This window comes from Musca autumnalis, unplaced genomic scaffold (assembly GCF_047663935.1).
Source record: "Musca autumnalis isolate F117 unplaced genomic scaffold, ASM4766393v1 scaffold_2, whole genome shotgun sequence".
Lineage (NCBI taxonomy): Eukaryota > Metazoa > Arthropoda > Insecta > Diptera > Muscidae > Musca > Musca autumnalis.
In genome coordinates, this window is record NW_027411755.1 from 15,355,719 (window position 1) to 15,368,370 (window position 12,652).

General features: G+C 34.9%; 2 protein-coding genes and 1 pseudogene across 4 annotated transcripts; all 3 read left to right on the forward strand.

Moving 5' to 3' along the window:
* Nucleotides 1–1,823: 1,823 nt before the first annotated feature.
* On the forward strand, nt 1,824–9,049 carry LOC141393749 (uncharacterized). 3 transcript variants are annotated; one of them, XM_073967161.1, is made up of 6 exons: nt 1,824–2,031; nt 6,243–6,363; nt 6,429–7,747; nt 7,815–7,980; nt 8,048–8,236; nt 8,456–9,049. In XM_073967161.1, exons 3-6 carry the CDS (start codon nt 6,892–6,894, stop codon nt 8,595–8,597), a joined length of 1,353 nt encoding a protein of 450 aa, XP_073823262.1. In that variant the 5' UTR covers nt 1,824–2,031; nt 6,243–6,363; nt 6,429–6,891; the 3' UTR covers nt 8,598–9,049. The 3 variants fall into 3 exon arrangements, with proteins under 3 accessions (XP_073823262.1, XP_073823260.1, XP_073823261.1); XM_073967159.1 differs by having other exon boundaries at nt 8,861–9,049; XM_073967160.1 differs by having other exon boundaries at nt 1,845–2,031; nt 6,220–6,363; nt 8,861–9,049.
* Nucleotides 9,029–11,261, forward strand: LOC141392075 (telomerase Cajal body protein 1 homolog). The gene is given in 5 exon segments (XM_073965031.1): nt 9,029–9,219; nt 9,261–9,493; nt 9,564–9,729; nt 9,797–9,985; nt 11,142–11,261. Coding segments are annotated over 5 exon segments (786 nt in total). The 3' UTR covers nt 11,149–11,261.
* On the forward strand, nt 9,992–12,622 carry LOC141393753 (insulin-degrading enzyme-like; annotated as a pseudogene).
* Nucleotides 12,623–12,652: the final 30 nt, after the last annotated feature.

The window sequence follows — 12,652 nt, forward strand, 5'->3', positions numbered from 1 at the left end:
GTTTTTGGCGATGATCGTGAAATGTTAAAGGGATGAAATGGACCAAAAACAAAATTTTTGCTCGATTTTGTAGCCGCTCTGTAGGTCGCAATAATAGTCCGATCGGAAATTTTAAACGGTGTTTTGGTTTGAGATGAAGAAGTAGCGTGCAAGTCAACGGTATGATCGGATAATATTTAGCGGGTTAAATTGATCAAAACTTTTGTGTGAAAATTGGTAAAATTTCTAATGCACATCTTATAACAGCTAGCCCGGAAAGCTAGTGCACAGGGATAGTGGTATAGGGTATCACATGGTCGGCCCCGTCCGACTATAGTCTGTTCTTACTTGTTATTAATAAAACTGTAAATGTTTATTAAACAAGTTGGACATACAAGTTTCTTTTTTTTTAATTAGCCATTCATAATCCGTTCTCATAGTTATTTTCTCTGCACATGTAACTGCTTCTGTAACTAAAGAAAGAAAACGCAACTCATTACATACATATGTACATTATTTATTATCTGCATTCTTCATATTACTTAATGACGGCGTATTTTCCAGTATCGGTTTAACTAACCGCAGGAGCACCTTATGTTTCGGGACATGCACAATTTAGGTGTAGGATACAGAAGCAGGAATACGTGTACCATCATCACCAATAACATTGCACAACCTTCACCATCCTGTGACAGCGATTGTGGCAACCAACGTTGAATTTGTTTTATTATTAGCATATATTTTGGTTTGGGTAGATCTTTCAGAAGCTGCTGCAGTTTCTTCTACATGTTGCTGTTACAGACCTGCTGGTTTTGTTCTGTATATTTCACCCAATTTCTTGTGGAAATCGACATATGTACATAGATTCATGAGATTTTAAAGCTTCCTGTAGTTTCTCAAATGACTAAACCAAGATACACAAAACAGTTTGTCGTTTCTCAGAATGTTTGCATTTCATAGCCATGGGAGATGTTTCAAGACTTCAACACCAAGAGCGGACAGTACATCCATATCAACGGCATCCATTTTTGGAATCGACTGCAATTTTTGATGATAAGATATAAAGAATATTTTGAACAAAACATTTTGTCGTTTCAATATTTTTATATTCAAATGACATTTGTACATATACACACAAACACATATGCAGGTATACATTCATTCAGTGTCAAATTCACATTGACAATGAATGTACTTCAAATTCAAAATTTAAAAAAAATTTTGAACATATGTTGGCATGAAACTACCTTTCTTGTTGTACCATGGGTCGAGTTCCCCATTACAGTAATTTCATAAAATTACTTTTGTATGGAACTCGTTCTATGAACGCCAAAATAATGGGAAAGTTTCGTATGAAAGTTTTACCGTGTAACATACTCTTATGTTAAAAGAGATAAAAGTTACACGCTGAAACTTTCCCATTATTTTGGCGTTCTTAGGTCGGGTTCCCCATTACAGTAATTTCATAAAATTACTCTTGTATGGAATTCGATCTATGAACGCCAAAATAATGGGAAAGTTTCGTATGAAAGTTTTAGCGTGTAACATAAGAGTTAGTAAATCAGAGTTGTATTTGAAGACAAATTGTCTGGTGTAAACGCCTAGTTAACGTGCTACCGCACATGGTACAAATACACAGGTAGCCGCATCGGCAATTGTTGGTAACATAAGATGTCAAAATTTGACATCAATTCAATGCAATTGACACATTATGTTACCATCAGCTGGCTTGATAATGCTACCTGTATTATTGTACCATGCTACCGCAGTCAGAATATTATTACGTGGCCATGTATTTCGCAACTGTGCCTTTTTAGATCCCTACTAGAAACAGCTGTTTCTTTGTTTTGCAAAAATGACGGTTGTTATTGTATGTGTATGTTGTGATTTTGCACGTAAAAACGACGTGTTTGGATTTGATTTTGCCGGTAAAAATTAAAGAAGTTTAATCATTTTGTTATATGGAGGACAAATTTCGGATATTATTTTGGTATCTTGTTGCTGAAACATTAACTGCTGGCAATTTGGGAAATATATTTTTCCGGATTGAAGGTATACTAAATACATACAGTTTGACAAGTAATTGTTTTCAAACTGAAAAAACGAACACTTTTCATGCATTAATTACTAAAAAATTACAAATAGTTGTGATAAAAATGTCGGGTTTTTTGCAAAAATTAGTTGGTCGACTTATATAAGACCAAATTGAACGAATAAATAAAAAATTAACCCGCTTAGTTCAACAATAATAACCAAAAGAATAATTAACATGTAATGCAAGGTGCCAAGAAAATGTTTTCAAAATGTAATTAAGGCTCCAAAATACCCCATGTTTTCGGTAAATGTTTAAAAATCATGACATTTTATGAATTTCATTCTTAACAAGGATTAGTTGCTAACAAGTATCAGCAATATTAGGCATGGGATATTTCCACTAAGAGGGTTACCATATGGACCAAGGTGGTATCAGATCATATTGTATGTAACAATGTCCTATAGGTCTCAAGCCGGGAATATCTAAAAACTAAGACGTTTTATGAGTATTTTGGTTTACCAAGATGGTATGACATCAATTACAATGAATACTACCTACAGCAGAACTCGATCAGGAGGGTTGCCAGATCGACAAAAAAATGTACCAGGTCTTAACAGTAAACTGGACCTCATAGGCCCACAATTAGATCTTAAAAGTGGTTTATTTAACTGAAATTTAATTTAGGGATAAGGATATTCACTAAAACAAACCAAAATATAACCAAGAAGTACAAAAATCGGTTAGAAATGCATATGGAAGATATTGCTAAATTATACTGAGCTTGCTATAGACATCCAATTTTATCTATTAACAGCCAGATTGAGGAATTCCCGTAAGTTTTTTGGCTTTGATGGTATACCATGGTAACACTGTAGCATCATTTCCCCGTCACTTAGAAATTTTTGTCACAGTATTACTTCACAGTACACAAAATGTCTCCAGGAGGTCATAGTAAGCATTTGCGAAAATTGTAGAAATCTGTACCCCACAAATTTCTAAGGAATATTAGTCTCCAAATGTGCTATTTTCGACTGTTTCATGAAAAATTCTTATCTCTTAATAAATTTTTAGTTGAATGAACCACTTGTAGGCTGTGGTTGTGGGCCCAGTTGGTCCCTTTTACTGTTAATAAGACCTGGTACTATTTTTGTCGATCTGGCAAACCTCCTGATCGAGCTATTCTGTGGGCAATATTTATTGTAATTGATGGAAGTCCATCCTGGTGAACTAAAAATACTCATAAAATGTCTTAGTTTTCAGATATTCCCGGTTTGAGACCTATAGGACATCGTTTACATGTAATACGATCTGGTACCCCCTTGGTCCATATGGTAACCCTCTTAGTGGGGATATTCCATGCCTAATATTGTTGATACCTGTTAGCAACTAATCCGTGTTAAGAATAAAATTCATAAAATGTCATGATTTTTAAGTACTTACCGAAAAAATGGGGTATTTTGGAATCTCAATTACATTTTGAAAACATTTTCTTGGCACCTTGCATTACATGTTAATTATTCTTTTGGTTATTATTGTTGAACTAAGCGGGTTAATTTTTTATTTATCCATTCATTTTGGTCTTAAATAAGTCGACCAACTAATTTTTGCAAAAAACCCGACATTTTCAAATGGTTTTATTTAGCTCACCCTGTTTGTTTTATTATTTATTTATTATTTATTCTTGGGTTAAATTTAGTAATTCAAATTTCACCCTCTTCCTGTCAACCGATTAATCTGAAATTTTGTATACACTTTGGATTTTGGTGACAATACAATTATATTTATTCATTATCATTATAAATTCAAGATGGCGGCGGCTACAAAATGGCGGATAACGTAGGTTTTATCAATCCCATCAATATGGGTATCAAATGAAAGTGCTCAGCAAGCAGAATACAATATACTATAAAAAATTGAAATCCAAGATGGCGGCCGCTACAAAATGGCGGATAACGTAGGTTTTATCAATCCCATCAATATGGGTATCAAATGAAAGGGCTCAACAAGCAGAACACAATATACTATAAAAAATTGAAATCCAAGATGGCGGATAACGTAGGTTTTATCAATCCCATCAATATGGGTATCAAATGAAAGGGCTCAACAAGCAGAATACAATATACTATAAAAAATTGAAATCCAAGATAGCGGCCGCTACAAAATGGCGGATAACGTAGGTTTTATCAATCCCCTCAAAATGGGTATCAAATGAAAGGTCTCAACAAGTAGAATACAATTTACTATGCAAAATTGAAATCTAAGATGGCGGATAACGTAGGTTTTATCAATCCCATCAATATGGGTATCAAATGAAAGGGCTCAACAAGCAGAACACAATATACTATAAAAAATTGAAATCCAAGATGGCGGATAACGTAGGTTTTATCAATCCCATCAATATGGGTATCAAATGAAAGGGCTCAACAAGCTGAATACAGTATACTATAAAAAATTGAAATCCAAGATGGCGGATAACGTAGGTTTTATCAATCCCATCAATATGGGTATCAAATGAAAGGGCTCAACAAGCAGAATACAATATACTATAAAAAATTGAAATCCAGGATGGCGGCCGCTACAAAATGGCGGATAACGTAGGTTTTATCAATCCCATCAATATGGGTATCAAATGAAAGGGCTCAACAAGCAGAATACAATATACTATAAAAAAATTAAATCCAAGATGGCGGCCGCTACAAAATGGCGTATAACGTAGGTTTTATCAATCCCATCAATATGGGTATCAAATGAAAGGGCTCAACAAGCAGAATACAATATACTATAAAAAATTGAAATCCAAGATAGCGGCCGCTACAAAATGGCGGATAACGTAGGTTTTATCAACCCCCCCCCAAAATGGGTATCAAATGAAAGGTCTCAACAAGTAGAATACAATTTACTATGCAAAATTGAAATCTAAGATGGCCGCCGCTACCAAATGGCTGATAACCATTTTTTATCAATCCCACCAATATGGGTATCAAATAAAAGGGCTTGACAAGAAGAATACAGTGCACTATACAGTACATCTTATACACCCGAAAGCCATACAGTTTCCAGCTAAGTACAATTACGGGACGGCTGAAAGAAGAATGTTGCCTTTAATACTATCATGGGCTTCTACTATACATAAAATGCAGGACAGCACTGTGGATCACGCAGTCGTATACTTAGGTGCGAAACTGTTTGAAGAAGGTCAAGCCTACGTGGCTCTTAGTAGAGTAAGATCTTTGCAGGGACTACGTATAGAGTAGTTGGACTGCAATAAACTAACGGGCAAGAAACCTTGCAATAATGAAGCACTAAACGAATTAAACAGAATGCAAAATAAAAACTGAAAACTAGAAAATAAAAATAGGTAAAAAAACTTTTTAAGTTAAACGGTTTTATGTTAAACATACATTGCAATGTTTAAGATAAATGTACTAAAAACCAAAAAATAATAAAATAGATACAGTCGTGGGAATTATAAACATATGCATAGACTAGACTAAAATAAAACCGTGGGGCACGTCAATTGTCTACAAATTATCGACTTAATGTGCGATAGAAGAATCGTTTAATTCGTCGTTAGGCAGTTGGCCCGCAGACGGTGAGGAAATTACTTACTATTTCTTGCTCATGGAAATTCCAATAGTTATACACTCCATGTAAATAAAAGAGATGTTTCAAGTAGTTTATCGTTGGACATTCACACTGCTGCCTGGCGAGGAAGCGTTTCACTGCTCGTAGTTTGTCTTTAATCGACAAAGTACTACTCGCTCACCACTATGAAACCCTAAAACTCGCTTATAATCGAGCTTGCTAGCTTGTTTCCACATTCTAGCCCTACTTATCACACGTCCATCGTTGTCGGTTGAACAACTGCCTAATTATAGTGTAACATTACAAAACAAACATTTTAATCAACGATTGTAGACAATTGACGTGCCCCACGGTTTTATTTTAGTCTAGTCTATGCATATGTTTATAATTCCCACGACTGTATCTATTTTATTATTTTTTGGTTTTTAGTACATTTATCTTAAACATTGCAATGTATGTTTAACATAAAACCGTTTAACTTAAAAAGTTTTTTTTACCTATTTTTATTATCACAACTATTTGTCATTTTTTAGTAATTAATGCATGAAAAGTGTTCGTTTTCTCAGTTTGAAAACAATTACTTGTCAAACTGTAGTTATTTTCTTGAATATCTCCAACAGATCATTTGTGGTTTATTTTCCAGACCTTATCTTAATTTGGTATTTAACACTCACCTCCATCCAACTTTAATTGAAGCATCCTTATTTTGTTATTCCTGTAAATCCTATAGAAAATGGACGACAGCTGTCAAATGTCAGAACAATGTATGTATGTCAAAATCCTAAAAATGTTCAGCACCTCCCCATAATAACTCCTTTTCTATTTTCAGCATCACTTGCCATGTCTATGGAAGAGGATAGTTCCATACTCAATGCCAATGTGAATTTTAGTGAGTTAGAAATGAGTTTACCAGTTGAGGAAACCATTACGGAGCCGCAGCAGACAACCAAAAACACAAGTAGTCTGGCCGGGGTCAAGTTAAGTATAACAATGGATGATGAAGAAAAAGATTTACTTTCAAACAAACAAAAGGGTCGAGCTATTCGCAGTGATACACTGCTGGAAAATATCTGTTATGGTACGGCCAAAGATAAAGCAAATAAAAAATCATCAGATAGCGAAAAAGAAAACAAAAAGACTTCGAATAAGTCTATGCAGGATGATGACGAAGAGGAAGAAGTAGAAGAGAATGATCCAAGTATGACAAAAACAATAACAAAAGAAGTGAATATAACTGAAAACCAAAATGGTACTATTAACCAAGAAGGCGAAGAGGATGATGATAGTATTATATGTCTATGGAAGAGGATAGTTCCATACTCAATGCCAATGTGAATTTTAGTGAGTTAGAAATGAGTTTACCAGTTGAGGAAACCATTACGGAGCCGCAGCAGACAACCAAAAACACAAGTAGTCTGGCCGGGGTCAAGTTAAGTATAACAATGGATGATGAAGAAAAAGATTTACTTTCAAACAAACAAAAGGGTCGAGCTATTCGCAGTGATACACTGCTGGAAAATATCTGTTATGGTACGGCCAAAGATAAAGCAAATAAAAAATCATCAGATGGCGAAAAAGAAAAAAACAAGACTTCGAATAAGTCTATGCAGGATGATGACGAAGAGGAAGAAGAAGTAGAAGAGAATGATGCAAGTATGACAAAAACAATAACAAAAGAAGTGAATATAACTGAAAACCAAAATGGTACTATTGACCAAGAAGGTGAAGAGGATGACAGTATTATACCAGTTGATGAAGATGACGACGATGATGAAGAAACTTGTGAAGAAAGTACTTTACAAGATACTAAATTAGAGTCTAGCAAAACGGAGGCTAACAAAAACATGTTTCAACATTTACAACCTTCAGACAAAACGGTTGATAAAGAGGCTTCCATTGATGTGGATGTATCAATGGAAGACGAGAATATAACTGAAGTGGAACAAAGTGTTGATATCGCACAAGATTCTTATATTGATGCAGAAGATTCTTCACCCTTGTTGCCTGATGAAAATGGTTTCTTTAAATATCCTCTTGTTGAGTTGGGAAGAAGACTTTGGCCATCGACAGAACAAAAGCAGTGCTACACCAAAGGTTGTCTGTGGTCCCCAGATGGAACATGTCTATTGGTGCCGGTTCATATGGATGGTAGGATTAAAATAAAGTTTTTTTATAAATTTGTTTTTAAGGTTTCTTTTTGTCATCTTTTCATTAGGTATGCATGTTTTGGAATTGCCCACGGATTTATATACAACCCAGGAATTAAATGCCAAAAGAGAACTAAGCCCCTTAGCTAGTGCTGTACACGTCAAAGAGGGCGACATGGTTTATGATTGCTCATGGTATCCATTTATGAGTAGTACAGATCCGGCAACATGTTGGTGAGTGTGTGAATCCGTATGCTTCTTGTTGTTATTGATAAAGACGTAACATTTTCCGATATTTTAGTTGGTTGGCCACCCAGCAACATGAACCCATACACATGTGGGATGCATTTACTGGAGAATTACGTTGCTCATATCGTGGTTATGATGATGTCGATGAAATAGAATCCGCAATTTCTGTAGCATTCAGTAATGACGGTCAAAAAGTGGTGGGAGGTTATAAGAAAAATATAAAAAATTTTGATACAAACATGTAAGTACTATTTGCAAGTGCAATTTGGGGTTTAACTCTAGCTAGACTTCTGAACAAATCACTTCTTTCGGTAATGTAAACAACTAAATGCTCCATGTAAAGTTTTGGGGGATACACGCGTATTTGACATGAAGTCTATATAATGAACAAAAATTGTGCCCCTTAACATAACTTTTTTTCAACAATTTTCTAATATGATTTTTAAATTCATTTTTAAAGACCAGGACGTGATTACACCACAGTACCAGTAAAACAAACAGTTTCGTGTTTCGCCTTTAACCAGGAAAATGATAATTGTGTTACAACAGGTTCTTGGAATAGCCACATTTATCACTATGATTTGATTGGGAACTTATATTAGGCATTCGAGTTTTTTATGCCGCAGCTAACGCCAATAGCATAAACGCTACAATTGTGTTGAACGTTTTAGATTACGGGGGAGCAAATATGAAATTGCTGGGTAGGACATTAAACGGATCGTTTAATGAAATTGTGCGAGGGTATATAATACCCATTGCACTTGATTTGATGCATATAATATGCACAATGACTATAACCTTCGCTAACAACGCAATGACTTTCAATAATATTGAAATATTTACTTTACTTTCAAACAAACAAAAGGGCCGAGTTATTCGCAGTGATACACTGCTGGAAAATATCTGTTATGGTACGGCCAAAGATAAAGCAAATAAAAAATCATCAGATAGCGAAAAAGAAAACAACAAGACTTCGAATAAGTCTATGCAGGATGATGACGAAGAGGAAGAAGTAGAAGAGAATGATCCAAGTATGACAAAAACAATAACAAAAGAAGTGAATATAACTGAAAACCAAAATGGTATTGTTGACCAAGAAGGTGAAGACGATGATAGTATTATACCAGTTGATGAAGATGACGACGATGATGAAGAGACTTGTGAAGAAAGTACTTTACAAGATACTAAATTAGAGTCTAGCAAAACGGAGGCTAACAATAACATGTTTCAACATTTACAACCTCCTGACAAAACGGTTGATAAAGAGGAGACGAGAATATAACTGAAGTGGAACAAAGTGTTGATATCGCACAAGATTCTTATATTGATGCAGAAGATTCTTCACACTTGTTGCCTCATGAAAATGGTTTCTTTAAATATTCTCCTGTTGAGTTGGGAAGAAGACTTTGGCCATCGACAGAACAAAAGCAGTGCTACACCAAAGGTTGTCTGTGGTCCCCAGATGGAACATGTCTATTGGTGCCGGTTCATATGGATGGTAGGATTAAAATAAAGTTTTTTTTTTATAAATTTGTTTTTAAGGTTTCTTTTTGTCATCTTTTCATTAGGTATGCATATTTTGGAATTGCCCACGGATTTATATACAACCTAGGAATTAAATGCCAAAAGAGAACTAAGCCCCTTAGCTAGTGCTGTACACGTCAAAGAGGGCGGCATGGTTTATGATTGCTCATGGTATCCATTTATGAGTAGTACAGATCCGGCAACATGTTGGTGAGTGTGTGAATCCGTATGCTTCTTGTTGTTATTGATAAAGACGTAACATTTTCCGATATTTTAGTTGGTTGGCCACCCGGCAACATGAACCCATACACATGTGGGATGCATTTACTGGAGAATTACGTTGCACATATCGTGGTTATGATGATGTCGATGAAGTAGAATCCGCAATTTCTGTAGCATTCAGTAATGACGGTCAAAAAGTGGTGGGAGGTTATAAGAAAAATATAAAAATTTTTGATACAAACATGTAAGTACTATTTGCAAGTGCAATTTGGAGTTTAACTCCAGCTAGACTTCTGAACAAATCACTTCTTTCGGTAATGTAAACAACTAAATGCTCCATGTAAAGTTTTGGGGGATACACGCGTATTTGACATAAAGTCTATCTAATGAACAAAAATTGTGCCCCTTAACATAACTTTTTTTCAACAATTTTCTAATATGATTTTTAAATTCAATTTTAAAGACCAGGACGTGATTACACCACAGTACCAGTAAAACAAACAGTTTCGTGTTTCGCCTTTAACCAGGAAAATGATAATTGTGTTACAACAGGTTCTTGGAATAGCCACATTTATCACTATGATTTGATTGGGAACTTATATTAGGCATTCGAGTTTTTTATGACGCAGCTAACGCCAATAGCATAAACGCTACAATTGTGTTGAACGTTTTAGATTACGGGGAAGCAAATATGAAATTGCTGGGTAGGACATTAAACGGATCGTTTAATGAAATTGTGCGAGGGTATATAATACCCATTGCACTTGATTTGATGCATATAATATGCACAATGACTATAACCTTCGCTAACAACGCAATGACTTTCAATAATATTGAAATATCTATGGACTTTATAAGACGTAAACTTCCATGCATAAGAAGTGACTATGAGTTTCGTTTATTTATAATAAAAAATTATGCCTCACTCTATAATCAGGAAGTTGTAGACTCACTTCCACACTCCACTAATCGTACATATGTTCAAACAAAAAACTTTATAAGAGGCATGATAGATTTAGTAGAGTTAATACAATATGAGGAATCTTATTCTTTAGATCAGAAAATGTTAAAATTACAAAGATTTATTGTATTTGTATACAATATTGAGACAAACACAGCTAGACCTTGGATAAAAACAATGGAAAATATCCTTCTCATATGGGAAACATATGGTGATATTCCGCTAAAAAAATTAACTACACATCATAATATCGAAGCGTTAATTTATAACATTCGAAAGAAACACAATTTCACGCCAACTGATACACAAGCATCATATTTGAAGTATAGATCTGATGCTGTCATAAAGTACACACGTAGTTTAGATAGAAAACTACTGTGGTCTCATATATTTGAGAACACATTGCCATCTTACAGGCATTTAGAAAATTTTGCATAAGTTTTTAATTTCAGAGATATTTTTGGAAAATGACAACGAAGCCATTCAATTACTTAGAGAAAAGAAAGCAAGATTAAGGTAAGTAAGATACAGGTAAGTAAAGAAAGGTAAGTATAGAACGGTAAGTAAAAGTAATAAATAGTACATGTACGAAATCGAGGGGATTTCAACTGTCCATTGGATTTCATTTGACGTTTGAGGAAAGGAATTGACAGTTGAAATCGAGTGGATTTCGTAAATGTTAAGCAACCCTTTCAATATCTAATTTCTTATTGATTGAAGCTGCCAGAAGAAGCAAACACAAACACACACAGGCATCCAGGACGTACCATAGTATTTTGCAATTCCATTCATTGTGTTGCGATTGGGCTAATCTCATTGGCCTTTTGAAATGTGAGCCATTGCCTTTACACGCGAATATGATACAAAAACAACGTCTGTAGAATTTTGAACGTTTTGTGGCATAAACAGGAAAATTTTTATCTAAAACCCAAGGCCTGCATGTCTTTTGATACGTCGAATCCCATTGCGTATTTGGATCCTCTCAATTGCAATTTGAATTACCTCATGGTCTCACTCATACGGTACCAACTGAATGAATATCTTTATGATGCTGAGCTACCGGATTTAAAATTGCAAGTTGGAAATAAGTCAAACGGAATAGAAGTAAGATGGACGTTCCATTTTAGGAGATAATTTACGATTTTGAAACTTATTTTTTGTATGTAGGTCACCATTCGTGGTTATAACGATAAACAGGTGGTGCTTCTGGAATATCTGCTTAAGCATTTATTCGATTTTGAAGCAGACGAAAAAAGATTTAACATCCTTAAGGAAGAATATATTCGCAATTTAAAGAATTTTAGCGCCGAACAGCCGTACCAGCTCTCCATGTACTTGACCCTGCTACTAACCGAAAATGTTTGGTCAAACTATGAATTGCTAGATGCCGTCGAACGTAAGTACAGTGTTCACAATGTAGAGAAATAGCTAACTCGTTTTTGTTTGTTTAACAGTGGCAACATATGAGAGAGTCCTTGCGTATGCCAACGAATTTTTTTTCTCGGCTACACACAGAATGTTTTTTCTATGGCAATGTCACTAAGCAAAAGGCTCTCGAAATAGCCGGCTTGGTTAATAAGCGTTTGGAAGATACAAATGCAAAAGTATTGCCTTTGTTGGCCAAACAAATGCTGCCTAAAAGGGAATATAAATTGTGTCCAGGTAATGTTGTGATTTATAAATAAATTTATAAACTGTACTTTAAAATAACGAAATATCACCTACAGAAGATAGCTATCTCTTCGAAGAGGATAATCTTTACCATAAAAGTTCTTGCACTCAAATATACCTACAATGCGGTCCTCAAACTGATCGAAGCAATAACATGGTCAATCTCATTTCTCAGATATTGATAGAGCCATGTTACGATTGAATAAGAACTAAGGACAGTAGCTCAGAATAAAAATCAGAAAACAGAAATTATCACGCCTTAAATGTTTAATCAGGAAC

Bases quoted from the DNA above. Each gene is read 5' to 3' on its own strand.
- LOC141393749 (XM_073967159.1), top strand. From the start codon at position 6,892: ATGTCTATGGAAGAGGATAGTTCCATACTCAATGCCAATGTGAATTTT. The intron at 7,981-8,047 runs GTGAGTGTGTGA...CCGATATTTTAG, and splicing joins ACAGATCCGGCAACATGTTG to TTGGTTGGCCACCCAGCAAC. The intron at 8,237-8,860 runs GTAAGTACTATT...AACAAACAAAAG, and splicing joins AAAAATTTTGATACAAACAT to GGCCGAGTTATTCGCAGTGA.